This window comes from Panthera tigris, chromosome D2 (genome assembly GCF_018350195.1).
Source record: "Panthera tigris isolate Pti1 chromosome D2, P.tigris_Pti1_mat1.1, whole genome shotgun sequence".
NCBI lineage: Eukaryota > Metazoa > Chordata > Mammalia > Carnivora > Felidae > Panthera > Panthera tigris.
This window is the reverse complement of record NC_056670.1, coordinates 86,658,836-86,679,014: the sequence shown is the minus strand read 5'-3', so window position 1 is coordinate 86,679,014 and position 20,179 is coordinate 86,658,836. Positions and strand designations below refer to the sequence as shown.

The following is a 20,179-nucleotide window of genomic DNA, read 5'->3' as shown; positions in this document are numbered from 1 at the left end:
GGGGACTGTGCAACACCGAGCGCAAGGGCCCGAGACGCACCGCACCGTGCGCGCGGGAGGTGCAGCCAGGGACGCCCCACCGTGAGCGCACGCGGGCCAGGGACAGCACAATGTCTCCGCGGCGCCGAGCCCACGGGGCTGCGGGGGCGAAGCACTAACAGAATGCCAGCCACCCCCGGGACAGCGCTCAGGAACCATCACTCTGTTCAGCTTCTTTCCGACCCCGCGGTCACGCTTGTCGTGCAGGACTGGGGGGGGCGGGTGAGAGACCCAGGGCGTCCCCAAGGGCGCACAGGCTTGGGACCCCGAGCCCGCGAGCCCTGCCCCGAACTCGGCCTCCGGGAAAGCCGCGTGGGGGCTCGTCCCGGAAGTGGGGGGACACGTCCGGAACGGGGTGGCAAGGGCCGAAGGCTAAAGGTCAAGGTCAAGAAGAGGCCCCGGCAGCCCCTGGCGACCTTCTCGGGCACGTCAGGCGGCTTGACCGGGGTCCCCACGGGCGGTCAGACAGCGGCGGGCCCGGCCCTCGGCATCTTCAGGGCTGGTGTCCGCCACCCGGGGCCCCCCAAAATCCCTCAGCCCACCGCCGCCACTCGCGCGCCGGGTTTGGCTCCTCAAGCCTCGACCCCTTCCCCCGTCACGCCCCCTTCCGGCACGCCGCTGGTCTCGCGATGCCCTCGCCTTCTCGCGACGCCGGCCAGGAGGCGGGCCGGGCCCTGACTGGCGGAGCCGGGGGCGGCTCCGCGGGGCGGGGCGACTCGTCCCAGAGCGCCATGGCCGCCCTGCGCGCCCTGCTACCCTGCCTCCGCGGCCCGCTGCGCCCCCGGCTCGGCTGCGCGGCCCTGCGCGCCTTCGCCTCGGGTGAGTGCGGGGCCGAGGGCGCGGACCCGGGGTGGGGGCCCGGCACCGCGGCCGCACCTGGGACTCCCGGGCCTGACCCTGCTCGACCCCGGAGCTGACCCCTCAGCACCCGCAGTCGCCGCCAGGGCCTGACCCCGCCCCTCAGCACCTGCCGCCTCCCCCGCTGGGCTCTGGGGTTACTGGTGCCCCCTCAGTTGGGATCAGGACCACGTGCCGAGACCGCTGACCGTTTCAGTTTGCTTGTTGGTTTTCGGGAGTTCAAGAGAAGGTGCAGTTGGGGCCTCGGGATTGGAAACGGCCACGTGCTTGGTCCGGCGGGCCTCCAATGCGGGCCGCCCGTGTCCGCTGCTGCCCCAGGTCTGGCCGGCCCGTCCCGCACTCAGCCTTCAGCCGGGGCCGCGGGCCCCCCGAGGAGCGCTTGGCCTGTCCCTGAGCTGGGAGAATCCCTGCCTCCTCTTCCTTTGGCGGGTACCCACGCAGGTACCCACGTGACTGCCCGCTGCCAGGGCCTGTGGTCTTACCCTCCGTTTCCTTGAGGTTCGCTTCTGCCCCTGACCTGCAGTCAGCAGTCGTTTCCCAGGCAGCATTCGTGCTGCTGCTAAGTATTTTCCGTGTCGCTCCCCAACCGACCCCCAGGGTAGGTGCCGATCCTCACCCCACACACACCTGTGGTTTCCGAGGTTACACTTCTTCCTCTCCAGGCCTTACTGACCCCCCAAATCTGAGCGGCCTGACCCTCCGGCCGCAGCAGTCACCTTTTCCCTGTGTGTGCCTCCTGCTGTGTTCTGTCCGCAGCTTGGTTCTGCCACCGAGTTGGCATTTGTTGAAAGAACCTATGTCCCCATCCCTTGTTTCTGCAGGGTCACGGGATGTCCCTAGTGCAGGTTCTGGGCAGTGTTGACCAGCACATGCAGAAGAAGGAAGGCCGCTGTGGGCTGCTATTTATTGTTGGGTTTGCTTTCTAGCTTAAGGAAATGTTCACACTTCTGTGAGGGTAGACACTGGTACAGAGGCCACCCGCGAGGCTGAAAGCTGTGTGCTGCTGCCTGAGGACTGGGCCGGGGACATGTCAGGGTCACTCCGTCCACTGACGGGTTAAGTCCCGCTAGTTTGATGCCTACGTGAATGGAAATCCCTTTGTCCCCTCTCACCCCAGGTGCTGACTTTCAGTACCTCATCACAGAAAAGAAGGGGAAGGACGGCAACGTGGGGCTGATCCAGCTGAACCGCCCCAAAGCACTCAACGCGCTCTGCAATGGCCTGATCATGGAGCTCAACCAGGCACTGGACGCCTTTGAGGAGGACCCCGCTGTGGGGGCCATCGTCCTCACGGGTGGGGAGAAGGCATTTGCAGGTGTGTGGGCAGCATGGCCGCCGGTCAGCCAGGTGTTGGAGGGGCGGTCTGACCGTGGCACGTGGCATTGTAGGCACTTAGACCTCCGCGGCAGCATCAGAAGCTTTAGTACTTGGGGTTTCTTTAAATGTGAAGCGTAAACGACACGAGTATTTCTTCAAATAACTGCTCTGTCTGTTTAACATTCAAGTGTGCTCCAACAGCAAAATGAGTTTGAGAGGAATTCGGGTCCCCGACAGTCGGGTTTTATGTGCGTTGAGGGCTTAAGTGACTAATGAATAAGCCTTCTGAGTCCCGCTTGCACCTGGTTCCTGTCCCGCGGTCCCTCTGTGTCACCTCTGTCAACAAATACCATGGTGTATCGCCTCTGTCCCTGTGGCCATCGCCTCACAGGTCCTGCTTGGCCGTTCCTACACACTCACAGCTCCCATAGCAACATGGGGTCTCTGCTCTCGTAACCGGGACCTCGTTTCCACCCCCCAGCTGGAGCCGACATCAAGGAGATGCAGAGCCGAACGTTCCAGGACTGTTACTCCAGCATGTTCTTGAGCCACTGGGACCGACTTGCCCGGGTTAAGAAGCCAGTCATAGCTGCTGTCAATGGCTACGCCGTGAGTGTCGGGCCACACCTCCTCTCAGCACACTGGCAGGCATCAAATAACCGATTTTTGTTTTGAAAAGGCCAGAGTGTCGTTACCAGCCAGCATGCCCTTCCTACCAAGTGACGCCAAAGACCCGGGAAGCACAGAGAGAACACATTACAGCACTGGCTTTTATTAGTGGACATTCAACCGCTGGCTTTCTGGTTCCTTTGTTAGGAGAGCCCCTCCGTCCCCACCGCAGCCCCCATGGCTCCAGGGAACGACTGCCTCTACTAGGTTATAGGCTGCGTTCTGCCTTTTCTGTACAGTTTTAATGGCTGCAGCCTGCCCTGCACCTGTAAACTGACAGCTTCTGCTGCCGTTGAGAGACGTGTTCTCTGCATGGTAGTTCAGGGACTCTGTCCAGGCACATGGGCACTCAAAGGCACTGTGGCTGGTCGTAGCGAAGTGGTGAAGGCAGCTCTGTTAGTGATCCTTTAACAAAGCTCCCCTTGGGTAAGCCGGGGTCAGCCAGTCGGGTTTATTGGACCACCATCCTGCCTGCTAATTCATGAACTCCCTGGCTGCCTTCGAGGCTGCCTTCGAGCCTGTGGGACCCACAGAAGAGAGTTTGCTGTTGGGCCCGTTGCCAGCATCAGCCATTTGTGGGTAACTTATGGGAACACGTAACTAACTTTGCATCTCTTGTGTGAATCTTGCTACTCTTGGGCAGGTTCATTTTAACAGAAAATTTAGGCAGATAGAGTGAATTTCTGACTGGGTTTCCTGGTGGTGCCTCATGTTTTGCAGCTTGGTGGCGGCTGCGAACTTGCTATGATGTGTGACATCATTTATGCCGGAGAGAAAGCCCAGTTTGCGCAGCCGGAAATCCTACTAGGAACCATCCCAGGTAAAGCGTGATGACCTCTCTAGTGTAAAGTCTTCCTTCAGATAATTCTCTGGAATTTGCCCACGTCTCAGGAAGTGATGGGCTTTTCCACCAATAGACAAAAGCATGCAGCTTGCTTCTGACGAGGGACCCCGGGCTGCCGAACGAGCACTGGCCCGGTGGCCACCTTTCTGCTCCCATTGCTACCTCTGCTGACCAGCACACTAAGCCCCAGTGGACACAACAGTGCTCAGACAGTGGCTCAAGAGCCTCCGGCTGTGCAGTCTCCTTTAATGACAGCCCGATTCCTTGTCAGACGCTAGTAGGAGTGGCCGGCTGCATATTGAATTATAGTTGCAGTGATTCTGGCTTGTGACCCCAGGTTCAACAGAGCAGGGAATCAGATACCACACGAGGAGGCTGACGGGATCCGTGGGCAAACAGTGACTCCTCTGTGCCCTGGGGACCACTTGATGAGGACTCCTGGCTCACTTCCCCACAGGGTCTCTGCCCTGCATGTAGAGCCTGGAGCTCACAGTATCTCCTGAGCAGCCCGGCAGGCAGGGAGCAGCTGTGGGGTCAGATATGGGCAAGGAAAGCCCTGGATGAGCTCTGCTGACCACTGGGCTCTTCTGTCCTTGTGCCCAAGGCCTGCACTTCCTTGAAATGGTGCCTGAGCCTGCTGGACTGTGGGTATCTCCCTCAGGTGGTCCCCTTGGCTCATCCTGGCAGCCTGGGGTTCAGCGTGGGGCAGATGACTGGGCAGATCACTGTTTTTCCAGCTGCAGAGTGTCAAGTGAGCAGGAGGGTGAGTGGGGTGCACAGAAGCCAGCACTGGAGATAAAGACACACTCAACAGCCCAGGAGGTGGAGCCCTTGGTCTCACTCCATACCCTGAGGACAGCAGGCCACTGTCAGAGGCCACCCCAGCTGCCCTCCAGGTTGCACGTGGCCAGGGTCTGAGCAGTCTGACTCCTGTCAGAGAGCTGCTCATGCAGAGGACTCGGCCTGCCAGGCGTGGGGCCTGAGTAGGGAAAGGAGCCTCCCCTGAGGGCTTTAAGTTGCCTCCTTTCTGCCCACCTGCCCCACCCATGGGGCCCATCTTCACCCCTCAGAACTTGCTGGAAGTGTGTCTGTAGCGTCTTGGCTTGCACTGGCCATGAACTGGTTGTGACCTGCAGCCTTCTGTGCCTGCAGGTGCAGGGGGCACCCAGAGACTGACCCGTGCTGTTGGAAAGTCACTGGCCATGGAGATGGTCCTCACTGGTGACCGGATCTCTGCCCAGGATGCCAAGCAAGCAGGTGGGAGCCAGCGCTGCCCCATGGAGCCGCCCTCACGGGGAGCTGAGTAGAGAGAGGAGGGCTGTGTCCAGCCATGCTTTCCGGTGTCCCGAGAACCCCGGGGACAGCTGCCTTTGTTTTTTATTGGGAATGCCCCATGTATAAAATAACTAAAACAAACATCTGGTTAAAGAATCATTAGAAAACCATCCTGTTTCCCAAGCCCAGTGTCAGCAGTGGGGGATCTTGGAGACCCTCGGCGGACATACTCCTTCTCTGCCCCTGGGGGACTCTCTCTTCCTAATTTATGTGTCTGTGAGAGCCTAGTGGCCCCAGCAGCAGAGGGCATCGGCCCCACCTCAGGGATGGCGTGGAGCCTTTACTGTGTCACTGCAGCCCCTTGTTAGCACCCAGAAGACCTGGGCTCTTGGCACAGCATCATGACTCAGAAAAACATAACCAGTGCTGTTTTCCCATGTTATTTACCTTTTTGTGTTTTAGGTCTTGTAAGCAAAATTTTTCCTGTGGAGACACTGGTCGAAGAAGCCATCCGGTGTGCGGAGAAAATTGCCAGCAATTCCAAAATCATAGCAGCAATGGCCAAAGAGTCCGTGAATGCAGGTGGGGGTTCTGCCGGGAGGCGGAGGTCCAAGGGCCGGGCAGCACAGGAACAGTCGTGAGCCTCGAGGCTTTGGTTCTAAGTCATGCATCTTAACCCACCCTGGACAGAAATCACGAGGTTCTTCATGTTGTGATCCTGACTCTTTGTAGAGTTCTAGTTTTTGGTTGCTGGTTACAGATTCTCCTGAAACCTTCTGAGTCCCCTTGCTGTCACAACCCAAGGAAGGAGCCAGCCTGAGGGACAGAGGGTGACAAGCTCTGGGCTACAAGGAAATGGGTGGGATGGGAAGGATGGTCCCTAGAGTGAAATCAATATGCCTCCTGAGAAAGTCAGCTCAGCCCCCAGAGCCTGGTGGGGGATGCTTCCCTGTCCGCAGCAGGGTGTGGGCTGTGCCGTGGGCAGGGCCTGGCGGGTAGTATAGGCTCGTGGACACCCTTGTGAACCGGGGTCAGCGTGCCTGCTGCCCCTCGTGGCTCTAGACTCCATCTGCTCTCTACCGGCCAAGCGGCTGTGGCCCTTCTGAGAATTTCTGGAGTTTTAACGGAGCACGTGGTCCAGGCATTGGGGGGTCTTGCCTGGTGCTGCCTAGAAGACAGTGGGCCTGAGATGGCTGCTGAGGCCCCCGGGCCTGCACTCATATGTGGGAAAGCTGGTCACCCTGGGCTGCCGCCACCTTACTTGAGTGAGCTGATGTTTGTGACGCTTCACTGCGGGGGTGTGTGGGTAGCACACACTCCAGAAGCGGACACTGCTGTTCCTGCAGAGTGTCCGTGAGGCCACAGTCAGAGGCACCTGCCACCGTTCCACCCCTCGCCCAGGACCTGCTGCTCCTGGTGCTCAGCCAAGAAAAACACTGCACCTTCGCCAGAAAGATGGGGCCCAGAGCAATGACGTTCTTACTGCCCGGGACTCCAGGACTCTGTTCTGGCACAATGTTCCTTTTTCTGGTTTTCATTCCCTTTTTTGTTTTTAATAGATCCTTTTTTTCTTCTTTTTTTGTAATTTTTATTTATTTTGAGAGAAAGCACAAGCAGGGGAGGGGCAGAGGGAGAGGGAAAATCCCCAGCAGGCTCCACACTGTCAGCGCAGAGGCTGACACAGGACTCAGTCCCACGAACCATGAGATCATGACCTGAGCCAAAGTCCAAGGCTCCACTGACTGAGCCACCCAGGCACCCCTTTAATTCTTATTTTTTTAATGTTTTGTGAAATACATCTACTTCTGTAGGCTCCCAGATTCTCTTGTGATTGGGCAGAGTTGGTCGTTAAACTCTTTTACTCATTTCCTCACACCTCTGTTTTTTCGGCCACTGGGCAGGAAGCTCAGGAAGCCCTCTAAGCAGGTGGCTTTGCTGATGTCTCAGCCAGGGAGGGCTTCCCAGGCTGCGGTCTCAATCATGGTGAAATTGAGGTTGATGTGGGTCAGCGGGAAATGTTCCCTATCACTGTAAAAAATTTCTGTGTTCCCACATCTAACACCGGAGTTCGTGACTTCAGGATTTTCTTTTTCAGCTTTTGAAATGACATTAACAGAGGGAAACAAGTTGGAGAAGAAGCTCTTCTATTCAACGTTCGCTACTGTGAGTAAACAACACTCAGATGAGGCGTCACAGGTGTCCCAGCCATAAAAATCACGGAGAATTTCCTTGTAGATTTTTTCATTAGATACCATTTCTCTTTGGTTGAACTATTCACTTCCCCAGTAGCTGGATCAGATGTATCGTGCCCGTGAGCATGATTTTCGCAAATAAGTGCAGTGTATGGAAGCTCTTACAGGGTGACTTCCTGTTACGGAAGGTCTTAGGAACTGCACTCTTAGACAGCGAGCTCCCGTACGTAAATGCAGTCCGCTTGCCCATAATTTTCCTAGATCTGTCAAATTGCTGGGAACGGAATTTGAATGTGTTCTGAAACTGCAACCCAGAGCTTCAGAACAGTGTTTTCTAGGATTTCTGACAGTAACCGAAAGGTGCTCAGTCTTGTAATGGTCATTAAAACCTCTTTTTTATCAGAAAGTCTTATGTAGGTGTTTCATAAAAGAGAGATTAGAAATAGCTTTGCCTGTCGAGGGAGTGAAGGTATGCGTGTGCACGTGTGTGCACGTGCGCGTGCAGGGAAGGGTGTGTGTGTACGTGTGTGCACATGCGCGCACACAGAGAAAGGTGCAAGGTGGGCTTGCACTCCGTGTCCTGCTCCTTGGCACTCAGGACACTCGTTGACACAGACCGCCACCAAACCAGGTGCAGAACAGGTGAATGACCCAAACACGTGCATCTGAGCTTCTCTGTGGATGAGAGTTTATTTGACATGTAAATCAGTGGCCCCTGAATGATCAGACCTGGGGCTGAGTGACATATAAAACTGCCATTTCCAGGCCAACCCTAAGTGGTCAGGGAATCTGGGTCACTGCCAGGTTTCCAGGCGATCCCAATGCAGGACCCTCCCTTCTGGTGCCCCCACCACTCTGGAAATTGGAAGGCAGAGGAACCCGACAGACTGAGCAAACCCCAGACAGGCTGAGCCCCGCGCTTGACAAATGTCCATCTCCGCCTTTTTTCCCTTTCCCACCAGGAAGACCGGAAGGAAGGGATGACTGCATTTGTGGAAAAGAGAAAGGCCAGTTTCAAAGACCAGTGAGCGCCTCTGTCTCTGCCTTGAAGTCTCTACTTAGAGAAAATACAGTCTGACAGTTTTAGAAGCAAATCAGTCCTTCTCTTGTAAAGGGCTGTGTGGGTGACACTCAGCTCCTCGGGGCTCGTGCTCTCAGTGGTGGGCAGTCTGAACCCAGCGGCCGTGAGAATCGGCATTTGGAGTGTGTTCACGTCCTGACTAAGCATATTCTTCTTAATCAGATTCTGCTTAGGACGCCGGGGGGGCTCAGTCGGTTGAGCGTCCGACTCTTGATTTCAGCTCAGGTCACGATCTCACAGTTCATGAGACCAAGCCCCACGTCGGGCTCTGCGCTAACAGCACAGAGCCTGCTTGAGGTTCTCTGTCTTGAGAGTCTGTCTCTCTCTGCCTCTTCACCCTGCTTGCGCGCACACACTCTCAAAATAAACTGAAAATAATTCTGCTCATGAGCCTTTGGCGTGTTTAAGTTTTCACTCAATTTCAGAAACTGAGATAGTGAGTGTGTACAGCGTGTCATGTTCAGATGGAAGTGTGTCCCCTGCTGGGTCGCTGTGTGGTTTCACAGCCAGTGAACGTGCCGCTCCGGGGGTGATGCTGCTGACTACGTGGCAGTCATAAATCGCGTCGTGCCTTTCTCCTCTGGAGGTGAGCATCACATCGCTGTGCAAACTTCCGCTTTGTTGTTGTGACAACAGACACACAGCACAGAAGTCCATAAAGTAAGTCACCCATCACACAGGGTCACCACTGCTAACAGGCACGGAGCTTTCTAGATATTTCTGTGCATACACGTGCACACATGAGTACGGAGCTCAGTTTTCTTTTTTATAAAAATGGAATTCTGCATCCACGCTTCTCCAAAGTGCACTGACTGGTTGTCTTCTACTCCCGTCCTACAAGTGCACCCTCTTCTCGTGTTTGACGAGCATTCTTTTACTTGTGGTAAAATATACGTAACGTACAGGTTGCCATCTCATCCGTTTTTAACTCTCCAAGTGTGTTCGCGGTGTTTTCCCTGCTGCCCATCTCCATGCTGCTTCATCCTCCGAACAGAGACTCTGTCCCCGTTAAACACTAACCCCTGTTCCAAACCGTGACCTCTCAGCCTTGGTGCTGCCTCGGCCACCTTCTTTCTGTGTCCAGGAATCTAGTATGTTTCCAAGTTCTGTCCAGGTCATAGCACACAATGGAGTTTGATTTCTTCTCATGGCTGAGTAATGTTCCTGCGAGCATCCCGCCCGATGGCCCTGAAATACGTAATTATGCAGGTATGTTGTGGTTTATTTCCCCTGGTGTTGGATATTAGGCTGCGTCCAGTATCCAGTTACCAGAACTGTGTGCAAAACACCGTGGTGAGCATTCTGTGTGTGAATCCTCGTGCTTCAGCGTGAGCGTGTCTGTAAGATTTTGAGAAGTGAGCCTGTAAGGGACAGGCTGCCTGTGACAGGGACCTGCCCTACCCCGTCCCATCTAAACTCGTCGGCTAGCCTCTCCCTGGTGCTTCTCAGGGCCAGGCAGGCTGAGTCTCCGGCACTGATGTTAGGCACCACATGCATCCGAACCGAACCCCTGGGGTGTTTGCTGGAATGCACGTGCCCCCAGACCTGGACCAGAACCATGGGGGCCCTGGCATGTGAGGTCTCCAAGGCATCCAGCGGAACCTGGGGTAGGAGACCGAATTTCTACAGCACGTCTCCTCTGTTGGCTTCAGACTCTGGTGGGCCAGCTGCGTCCCCTGGATCACACCGTGCAGGGCACTGGGTAATGGAGGGACCCCAGTCACAGGAGGCCACCCACACCCCACCAGACGTCTGCTGCTCAATTCTTGGGCCAGCACAGCGTGGGGCTCCAAACCGTCCCTCACCAGGTCCGTGAGCGAAAGCCCTGCAGCACAGGACGGAGACCCATGTCCCGCCTGAGAGCTTCAGGGGTGAAGCGAGCAGTCACTACCCCAGGGCAGGGGCCCAGCCTCAGAACATCATCGGACCCTCTGAGGTGAGGCCGGGCACCATGGGGACCCAGCTGGCTGTCGACGCTGGTGCATGTGGCACAGCAGCTGCCGGTTAACTGATGGGCCCGGGTGAGGGGAAAGCGCCTGCCGGCTGCCACGCCACCCCCAGCCCTCACCCTGCCAGCGTCGCTCTACAGAGACAGCCCCACCTGTCAGGGGACGGTGAGTGCTGCTCACAAACCAGGGCAGAGCTCTGCCCACGCAGGGACTCGTCCAGGAGCTGAGCCTCAGAGCGCGCGTCCCTGGGAGCCCTCTCTCCCTGCGGCTCAGTGGTGACCTGGGAGCACTCGTGACCGTTGCCTCCTCCACTGTGTCCTGCAGGTAGGTGTGGGCAGGTAGTCCAGAGGCTGGAACACAGCTGAGATCATTTCTGGACGTGCAGATCCAGTCCCAGTCTTGGGCTGGGATAGGGCCAGGAGTGTGTACCCCCTGCCCCAGGAAACGAGCTGAATGCTTGACAAAGAGTTGAAATGACCTGTAAAGCCTGGCTGTCTGAACACCTTAGATGACATGCTCTTGTGTTTTGGTTACATTTGTGCAGCACAGCCGGGCACGGGGCCACAACAGGAATTCTGATCCTACGCAGACCGTTTGCCCTGCAGGTATTAGCGCCGCGGGCTTCACCCAGGACCTGTCTGTTCTCCTGTGCTTCGTGGTCAGAAGTCAGTGAGTTTGGAGCAGGCTCCAGAAGGGAGGTGTTGAGAGGCAGGCGGGAGTTCCCCCGCTCCCTGGGGCTGAGAGTGCAGACAGAAGGCAGGGTGATACTCTTTACAGATAAGCCTCGGGGTCTCAGACCGCGTGACATGGGCAGAAGTAGGTACGAGGGAATGGGATTCGGGCCGCACCGAACAGGCTCTCTGGGCAGGTCACCAGAAAGCTGGGCATTCTTCAGGCAATAGATGTGGAAATACTCATTTATTAAAGCTGAATGCATAACTGAGGGTTTGTGCTGGATGGCATGACACCTATCGCACATTCTAGAATAAACAAGCAGAGGTGTCCGAGGAAAGAAACCTGAAAGTTGGAGAAATCCATTTGTTTAATTTTTCACAGCCATGAGGCAGCAGCCTCTGTAATTTGATCGAGTAATGTGCCCCAGGATTGTGAGGAGCTGGGGTTTTTCTTTTTTTTTTTTTAATGTTTATTTATTTGAGAGAGAGAGAGAGAGAGAGAGCAGGGGAAGGTCAGAGAGAGAGGGAGACACAGAATCCGAAGCAGGCTCCAGGCTCCAGGCTCCAGGCTCCAGGCTCCGAGCTGTCAGCACAGAGCCCGACGCAGGGCTCGAACTCACAAACCGTGAGATCATAACCTGAGCCAAAGTCGGACGCTTAACTGATTGAACCACCCAGGCGCCTCCTGAGGAGCCAGTTTTGAGGGGCCCATCTGAGACTTGTCTTCACACCCTGTCTTAGCCGTGTGCAGCCAGAAGCCAAGAAATTGTTAAACGTTGAACATGCACGTCAGAGTCTCCGTGTGCCTCACATGTCTGTATCCACAGGGTTATTTGGGCTCCAGAACTTGGCAGAGACAGGAGCCCACCCCCTAGGCCTGGTGGAGTGAGAGCTGGCTTGGGGGCTCTGGGCTGAGCTGCAGGGAGGCTAGCACGCGGCCACGGGCTTTGCCGTGAGTGACAGCATCGCTGGCAGCCCTGAGCAGGACACTGCCCGGGGGCCACAAACCCCAAGGCGAAGCTCCCACTCCCTTGGAGTTAATGGACTTCTGGCCCCATATTGTTTGGGATTTTGATTTGTTTTGAAGCTGAAACCTTGCCTTACTTATCTCTCTGTACCAGATTGACTTCTCCCCTCATGTTTGCACACTTCCATTTTGGAGTTCAAACTGCTCAGGCACAACCCTCACCCAGGGTGGAGGCAGCCACTCGGATGGCCCGGGTACAGGCCCTGCTGGCCTTCCCCTGTCCCCCGCCCCCCCTCCCCCCCTCCCCCTTCCAGCCCCTGGCGGCTCCTGCCTTCACCCTGCCCAACCGGGCAGCCCAGAGCCCTGCGTTCCTGGCCCTGCCAGATGCCAGGCTGGTTTCCAACTGTCTCCCTCGACCAGCCAAGCACCCCAGGGCCCAGCAGGAAAACACAGACATGTTTTTTCTTTCTTTTTTCTGTCTTTCTCTTTCTTTCTTTCTTTCTTTCTTTCTTTCTTTCTTTCTTTTTTTTCCTGTGGCTTTGTTGTCTTTCATGTACAGAACCTTCCCAGGAGAAGCCAGGCCTCCCAGCATTCCCAGAACCACAGGGCTGGGCTGGGGGTCATGACAATAGCGCGGACCACACAACCCCAAGTCCATGTGGCAGTGAAGTGGAAGAAGGTGGGCTCCAGAAGGAGAGAGCCTGCCCACAGCTCTGGGTCGGGCCGTCTCCCACTGGGCAGGTGAGCGGGGCAGCACTGTGAGGCGAGGCCCTGGGGCTAAGGGCCGGCTGGAGCTGAACAGGATCCCCATCTGCACACTGGGCAGTGAGGTTTGGTGGTGGGTCTTTACGTGGGGTACGACCAGGCCAGCACATGTGTGCACATCTGCTCTGCTGTCTGCCCTCCAGCCCGAGTGTGGGAGCAGATGGGAGGAGAGTAGACACAGATAGAAGGCCAACGACAGTGTTGGTGGAGCTCTTGGTGTCCATCTTAGCAGGGCCCAGGAGCCACCTGCATCAGCCAGCTAGAGCTGTGTAACAAATTACCCCTAAACTTAGTGGCTTAGGGCAGCAATCACTAGCCATTCTCACAGTCTGTATGGGTCAGCTTGTCTTTATCCCACTGTGTCTGGGGCCTAAGCTGGGGCCTCCTGACCACTCATTCACTCTTCTGGTGGTTGGTGCTGCATCAGCGGGGCCTAGCTGGAGCCAAGGACCAACATATCCACCAGGAGGCTCTCCATGTGTCCTGGGCTTCCTGCCAATATGGTGACTGGGTTCCCTGGACAAGTGTTCTGAGGACAGAATCAGGAGGAAGCCGTGCTGCCTTTTATGACCTAACCTCAGAAGCCAGACAGCACCATTTCCAGCATATTCTACTGGTCAAAGCAGTTACAAAGGTCCACCTGGTTCAAGGGAAGGGAATAAACCCCATCTTTCAGTGGAGATGTGCCTGTGGCACTGTGGGATGGCAGTCAGCTACCGGCTACCAGGATCAGGCCCCAGAACCTGACAGAGCCCTGGACACAGACAGGCTGTGGGGTGCCCTGCTGTGGAAGTGGGCATCTTCCAGCAAGGAGTGTACAGGAGGTGGTGACACCCTGAGATGGTTGGTGATCCTGGCTCTTAAGGAGGGAGCCCAGCATCCAGATTCCAGGTGGCAGGGACAAGGGTCAGCAGGCAGGGGACTCTGGCCAGCTGAAGGCAAGGTGCTCCCTCTGTTTACCAGAAGGAGCTGTGGATCTAGCACACCCCCCCCCCCCCCAGTCTGGACACCCCATCTTGGGAAGGTGGGGGTGGGAAGATCCAGTCCTGAGGAAGGCTGGCAGGTCAGGGCACTGCTGTCCTGGGATGGGGTGCTGTACCCCAGTCAGGTACCTGAGGGGTGTCAGCAGGCTGACACTTGGGGGACAGGGTGGAGAACGCCAATGGGGTGCTCCCAGCACACCCACTTAGCCCAGAGGCCACAGCTGCCTGCCCTCCAGGGTTCCCCCACCCCAGGGCAGGCCGGCGGGTGTCCTGAAGGAAGAATGTTGGTTAAAGAAGTCTGACAGGTCTGGTCACCCGCCCTTCCCCACTCAGCGACACCAGGGACCCAGCCGTCTGCGGTGCGACTGGGGGCTCAGCCTGGCCTGGGGGCGTAGCGGAGGCGGGCGAGGAGGCCGCGAGGGGCGGCAGCGGAGAGCTCGGACCACAAACACACGACGCCCGGGTCTTGGACGTGGCGGGGAACGCGAGGCCCAGGAAGACGCCTGTGGGGCTGGGCCGGTTGTCACCACCCCTGCCCAGGGTCAGCCAGCGCCGCTTGGAGCTTCCAGCCCCGGGTACGCCTCGCGCGGCCCCGCCCCTTCCGTCGAGGCCCCGCCTGCTCCGCTCCAGGCCCCGCCCCTTCCGTCGAGGCCCCGCCCCCCGCTCCGGACCCGCGAGCATGGTAGTGCTGAAGGGCATCCCAGCGCTGCTGTCCCCCGAGCTGCTCTACGCCCTGGCGCGGATGGGGCACGGAGACGAGATCGGTGAGCGCGGTGGGGACAGGGCCTCGGGGGCCCCCACCCTCGGAAGAAGCCGGGCAGGTGGCCCGGCCCAGGCTGTGGCCCGGCCAGGAGACGACGACTCCCGCTTCCAGGGAAGGGCGGTGGGGGCATTGCATAGGCCGCCCCATCCGACTTCCCAGTAGGACACTCCCTCCTTCCCCGTCCCTCGTCCTTTAGGAAATTGAGGCCCGGGCGGTGACCCAAGCCCCTGCCCCGACCTTGGTTGGTCCCAGAAGGTCACGAGGACAGCCACCCTTGCTCCAGGCAGGGCTGTGTCCGGGAGGCCCGGCCCCTCCATCAGCCTGGCTTTTGGGGGGGGGGGGGGGGAGGGGGCGGCCAAGTTCCCAGCTCCGGCCTCAGGCCCGGTGTGTTCAGTCTCCAGACCCCTTCCCAGACGGCCCCCGAAGGGTCACACCAATTTGTTTGCGGCGCTTTATCTTTTCCCGGGGCCGTGGGCCTCGGACGGGAGCAGCTTCTCAGGACGGGGCCACCCCTGTTGGGTGGAGGCCGCGGGTCCAAAATCCGCCCTCGTCCTGGAAGCACCTGCAGTTTCTACACCACTGGGAAACTCCCTGTCCCCTCCCCCCACCTCTGATGGGAGGGGTCGGAGAGGGCAGTGAGCAGGTGACCCGAGGTCTGCACCCACCCACGAAGTTGGAAGATGGGCTGCGCAGACCCAAGGACCCACCAAGGGATGTCTAATCAGGTTGGATGGCTGTTCAGTTTTTGCAGACGTGAACTTCCCCACCTCCTCCATATGCAGGTGTGGCCCGGAGGAGATCCGTGCCGACGGTGAGTTGGCCACCTCTGACAGGGTGGATTAGGGTGGATGGGCAGTCGTCCCCGCTCTGGGCTCCCCAAGTGTGGCAGCTCTGTCCCCATCCCCACTCATTCCCCAAGCACCCACCAGTGAGCCAGGAAATCCCGGTACCAGGACCCTCTTCAACCCCAACCCCAGAGATGACCCTGGGCCTCCTGCTCCATCTGAGACACCACTTGGTAACTTCATGCAAGTGGGGAAACTGAGGCCCAGAGCCTCATCGGCTGGCTGAGCACTAGTACACCCAGGTCAGGTGTTCACTAGAAATCCCAGTACTGGTGGCCTGGCCTCACGGGCTCCAGGTGCCCACGTGCTCTGTTTCTAAGACCCTCTGACCCTAAGGGGTGGGCAGGAGGCTTGACTTGGAGAGTCCTGGAACCAGATCCCCAAGGTGATAGAGGTAGCAGAGTTGTACCGAGAGTGAGGTCTGGGCAGGGGGGATAAGAGCAGCAGCGTCCTGTGCTACTTGGGCTGGCACTGGGCTCAAACTGGGCATGGCTGTTTCCCCGCCCTCAGCGATGCCGTGAGGGGGACATGACTCTCCGTGGAGAGGCGAGGTCACTGAGGCACAGAGATGTGAAACGTGGGCCAACCCCTCCCCCGCCCCGCCCCGGACAACGCAGGCCAGTGGTCTGAGGCATGTTCAGTGCGCTGCCAGCTCCAGACCCAGCGGCCTTGGCTTCCACTCCCTGCTGACAGAGACGAGCCAGCTGTGCCTCAGTATACACCATGAGCCAGATGACCCAAGGAGGATGGGCCGTGGGAAAGGCCAAATGCTTGGAGGCAAGGAGCAGCCAAGCCTGCAAGTGACGCGCACACCGTGCGTGTTAGTGGAAACCAGCAGTTAGGGGTCGGAGCCAGGCTTGCGGACAAGTCAACCACCAAGAGGAGCAGAGAAGACGGCAAAAGAAAGTGCTCTCAGGCTTTCTCACCAGCAGTTTCTGTATTTCCCAGTTTTGTACGAAGCGCACGAGTTCTTTAACAATCAGGACCCGGTTCTACGGGAGAACTGGGGCCGTGGGGACAGCCTCTTCCCAGGCCCCACTGTGCTCACCACAGGATAAGAGTGGCAACCCAGGGGTCATGTCGGGGGACTTCTGGGCTCAGGGAAGTGGCCCAGGTGCCCTTCCTGATAGATGACTTTGAGGTCACCACCAATAACCTGTGTAGTGCAGTGAAGGGGGACGGGCAGGGCGGGCCCAGAGCCAGGATGGCCACAGGGCGGGGAGATGCCAGTGTGGCCCCAATAAGTGTCCCCAGGCGGGCAGCACGTGCCTGCAGGGCCTTCTCTGTCCTGGGCCCAAGTGCATCCTTGCTGGCCAGCTGAGTGAGGCCCAGGGGGAACGGTGTGGACAGGCCAACAGGGCAGGTGGCACCATCGGCAGCCAGGTGGGAGAGGGCTGGAGTCTCAGGCTGGCACTGTGCCCTCAGGCCTGGGCATCCCACAGCTCCTGGAGGCCGTGCTGAAGCTGCTGCCCCTGGACACCTACGTAGAGAGCCCGGTGAGTGCCTTTCCACTTGCTTTCTTTGTCAGACCTCAGGGGGCCCACTTGCCTTGAGTGGGGAGGAATGTGTCCCCAAAGGGCTCTGACCCTGAACGGAGGACCCCTGAACTGTCACCCAGTGTGGGGGCCTGGTAGCACCCAGGGCAACTAGACAGATAGACCGCGAAGCTGACCCCTCTGTGCCTAGGCTGCTGTCATGGACCTGGTGCCCAGCGACAGGACGAAGGGCCTTCAGACCCCGGTGTGGAGGAGCTACCAGTCCATCCTGTCCGGGGCCGGCTGCACGGTGAGACTGCGGCCCCACCAGGAAAGCTTCACCTCCTTGGAGGCCGGGAGGAGCACAAGACCGAGGCCCCAGATTCCATGCTACAGTTGTCTCAGCACTTGCCCTCCCTCCACAGAAGAGCGACCCTGGGGATGTGGCTGTGCCCTGCCTCAGGATCCTGACCTGGCTTCGCCTAGGGTCCCTCCCCCACACCAGCCTGTCTGAGCGGAGCCAGGGGGAAGTGAGGTGCCCCGGCCCCTGTCTTGTGGTCAGAGGCCCGGCCAATGCCGTGTGTCACCCCCGCATTGTGAGGGGGTGGGCTTGTCCTCCAAGGACCACCTGCTGGCAGGTGTGTTGGGCAGGACCCACCTGAGGAGAGGATGCTTGGGGCTTCTGTCCTGGGCAGGCACCCTCCTGCCCTCAGGCCAGCTCCAACGGACACAAGGGCCCCAGGCAGGTGGCCACCACAGCCCCCCATGCTCCTGCCTGTCCAGCCCTCACAGCTCAGAGGCCAAGCATCCTTGGGACCCCAGCAAGGAGAGCCAGAGAAATGAACCTCAGAGCAGCCATGTGACCTCATGCCCCTGCTACCTGCTTGGGCCCTTGAGGGTTTCTGAGCAAGGTCCCTCGACCATGACATTTTGCCTTCCAGGACACCCTGGCGAAGATAGAGAGGTTTGAGTTTTATGCGCGGGCCAAGAAGGCTTTTGCTGTTGTAGCAACTGGGTGAGTTCTGGCCAGGCCCATGGGGTCCTGCTGGTCCTGCTGGGTCTGGGCCATGCTGGGCCCTCCTCCCCACTCCAGAGCTCCCCCTACCCTCTGCTCAGCCCTGCCCTGACAGACTGGATGCCCCACTGGGAATATGACCGCCACGGGATTTCCCTGATGACCGGTCCCTGGATTAGTCTAGCGTCTGGGGTGAAGGTGGGCCAGGTGGGTGGCAGAACAGCGGGCCCCAGCCTGGTGCTCAGCTCACTTCCTTATGCAGGGAGACAGCCCTCTATGGAAACCTCATCCTCAAGAAGGGGGTGCTGGCCCCCAACGCCCTCTGCTAGGCCTGGCGAAGACCACAGGGCCCAGGAGGAAATCTGGATCTCTGAGCCAGACGACAGACGAGCTGGCCCCGCTCTGGAGCACCCAGACTGCAGCCAACCGGGAGCCCCGGGGGCCGGGCCAGTCCTGGGAGGGGCCTGGGACTGGGATGCACCCAATTTATGAAAATGTCAGAAACCGTAGTGGTTTGTCAGTGTCCAGAGGCCTCAACAACAGCCCCACCCTCACAAAGACTTGTTTGGTTCTAAGCACGAGGGAAGCCATTGGCTCCGTGGAGTGCCCATCCCTCCGTCCCCCTTGCTGCCTCCTCAGGTGGGAGGTGAGGCCTCCCTCCCCCCTGTAGTTTGAGACAAGAGCTCACACAGGTGGAGTGGAGACTGCGTGGGGGGCCGTGACTATGCAAGAGGCCTGGAGGTGGGTGGAGCCGCTGCCCAGGTGGCCCTGAGTGGGGAGACATGTGGGTGGCCCTGGAGAGGACCAGGCGGGCAGGTGTCAGCACCTGGTCTGGATGCTCCAGGAAGTGGTCGGGGTGGGGGGTGGGCCCACGTCTGTTGTTCTCTGTTCTCTGTCTCCAGTGGTTGAGTGCCTACTGAATATGCGGCAGCCTGAACCATCCTGGGAAGTGGGCGGGTGAGGGGTAAAGGACAGGAGAACGCCCCTGGCCCAGCAAGCAAAGGGCCAGCCGGCCCGAAGCAGCGTGCAGGAGGAGGCTGTCGTGGCTTCAGCATGAGGCTTGGGTTGGGCCTCGGGGTGGGAGGCATCCTGCCACCACTGCCCTGGACCCCAGGGTCTCCCCAAACCCTCTCCTTTCCCTCCAGACCTCTTTCAGCCATGTGTGTGCAGGAATTGGCATGACCAGGGGCCCTCCGGCCTCAGAGGCTGGGGAAGGGCCCCTGCTTGCGACCGGGAGCTGGTGTCCATATGTCGAGGAGAATCCAGAGGGCAGGCAAGCCCACCGGGCTGCAGATCTGGGGCTCTGCCTGAAGAGACCCTGCTCTGGGCCAGTTACTGCCGGGGCTTCACCTCAGACCCCTGACCCCACGGCCGCTTCTAGCCACACGAAGGCTTTTCTTTAAACAGCTTTATTGAGACTTAACTGACAGAATAAATTGTACACATGTAAAGTGTACGGTTAAATGCCCTGGGATATTGTCCACTCTTGACAGGCCTCTTGCCTCTGTCAGTGCCTCCTGTCTTGAGGCTTGCACACCTCAACTGCACGCTCCCAAATCCCCAGCTCGCCCGCCTCTTGGTGCCCTCAGCCACATGGCTGTGCCTCTGGGTTGGAGGAAATGCCCGTGAGGAACCTTGGCTCCAGTAGTGCTGGAGAGAGACTTGGCCACAAACGCCACCCTGAGCTGCCTGGGGCTGTGGCCACCACTGACCTTGGATCTGAGCTGGGCACCAGTCCCCAACTGCCCGCACCCAAGCTGCTTGGAGATGGCCGTCCCCGACCTGGCAGGGGAGGGACCTGAGGGACTGTGAACCCTCCTGTGTGCCATGCAGGATTCACTTCTGGGCCCCCCACCACCACACACACACACACGTGTGGGTCACCCCAGACCCATGCAAGGTGCACAGAGGTGAGGCTGGGACTCACTCTGTCCTGTGAGGGCAGAACCTTGAACAGGTCGCTGTCCAGTGTGGAGTCTCCTCAGCGGTAACATGGGGATGACGATGCCAGGCGGTGAGACGTGAGCCGCCAGGCAGAGCATCAGGATGAGGGCCACCATTCAAGTCCTCAGAGGCACTTGGGACCCACAGAAGGACACAGGGAGCTCTGGGGCTTGTGAGGTCACCTTGGACAAGCCCACCATCCCCGGAGCAGCCGGGTGCCTCGGAATTGAGAGCTTGGTGGCCTCTGCCTGGCGCTTCCTTCTGTCTCAACCACTGGGGTGGCTCAGGCTGGGGGCAGAGGGCACTAAATGCTTCCCTCTCACTGCAGGGGCATGATCGCCACACAGAAACTGCACGCACAAACGGCGCATATTCATCATGTGAAATAACTAGTGAGCCTGTCCCTGTGGCTGCCACGTCGGGCCGTGCGGGGGGGCTGGGCACCTCACACAGCGTCGGGCAGGCGTGCAGAGGAGGAGCCCTGGGGTCTGAGCCCAAGCCCTGCTCCCCTCATCTGTCCTCCC

General features: G+C 58.7%; 2 protein-coding genes across 2 annotated transcripts; both read left to right on the top strand.

The window, feature by feature from the left end:
- Nucleotides 1–728: 728 nt before the first annotated feature.
- ECHS1 (enoyl-CoA hydratase, short chain 1) lies at nt 729–8,528 on the top strand. The gene is made up of 8 exons (XM_042961019.1): nt 729–858; nt 2,015–2,212; nt 2,696–2,823; nt 3,604–3,703; nt 4,880–4,984; nt 5,465–5,584; nt 7,098–7,165; nt 8,157–8,528. Exons 1-8 carry the CDS (start codon nt 771–773, stop codon nt 8,220–8,222), a joined length of 873 nt encoding a protein of 290 aa, XP_042816953.1. The 5' UTR covers nt 729–770; the 3' UTR covers nt 8,223–8,528.
- Nucleotides 8,529–14,287: 5,759 nt separating this feature from the next.
- Nucleotides 14,288–18,207, top strand: FUOM (fucose mutarotase). The gene is made up of 6 exons (NM_001290618.1): nt 14,288–14,377; nt 15,119–15,187; nt 16,647–16,717; nt 16,908–17,006; nt 17,638–17,711; nt 17,974–18,207. The coding sequence occupies exons 1-6, from the start codon at nt 14,293–14,295 to the stop codon at nt 18,038–18,040; spliced, it is 465 nt and encodes a 154-aa protein (NP_001277547.1). The 5' UTR covers nt 14,288–14,292; the 3' UTR covers nt 18,041–18,207.
- The last annotated feature ends 1,972 nt before the right edge of the window (nt 18,208–20,179 follow it).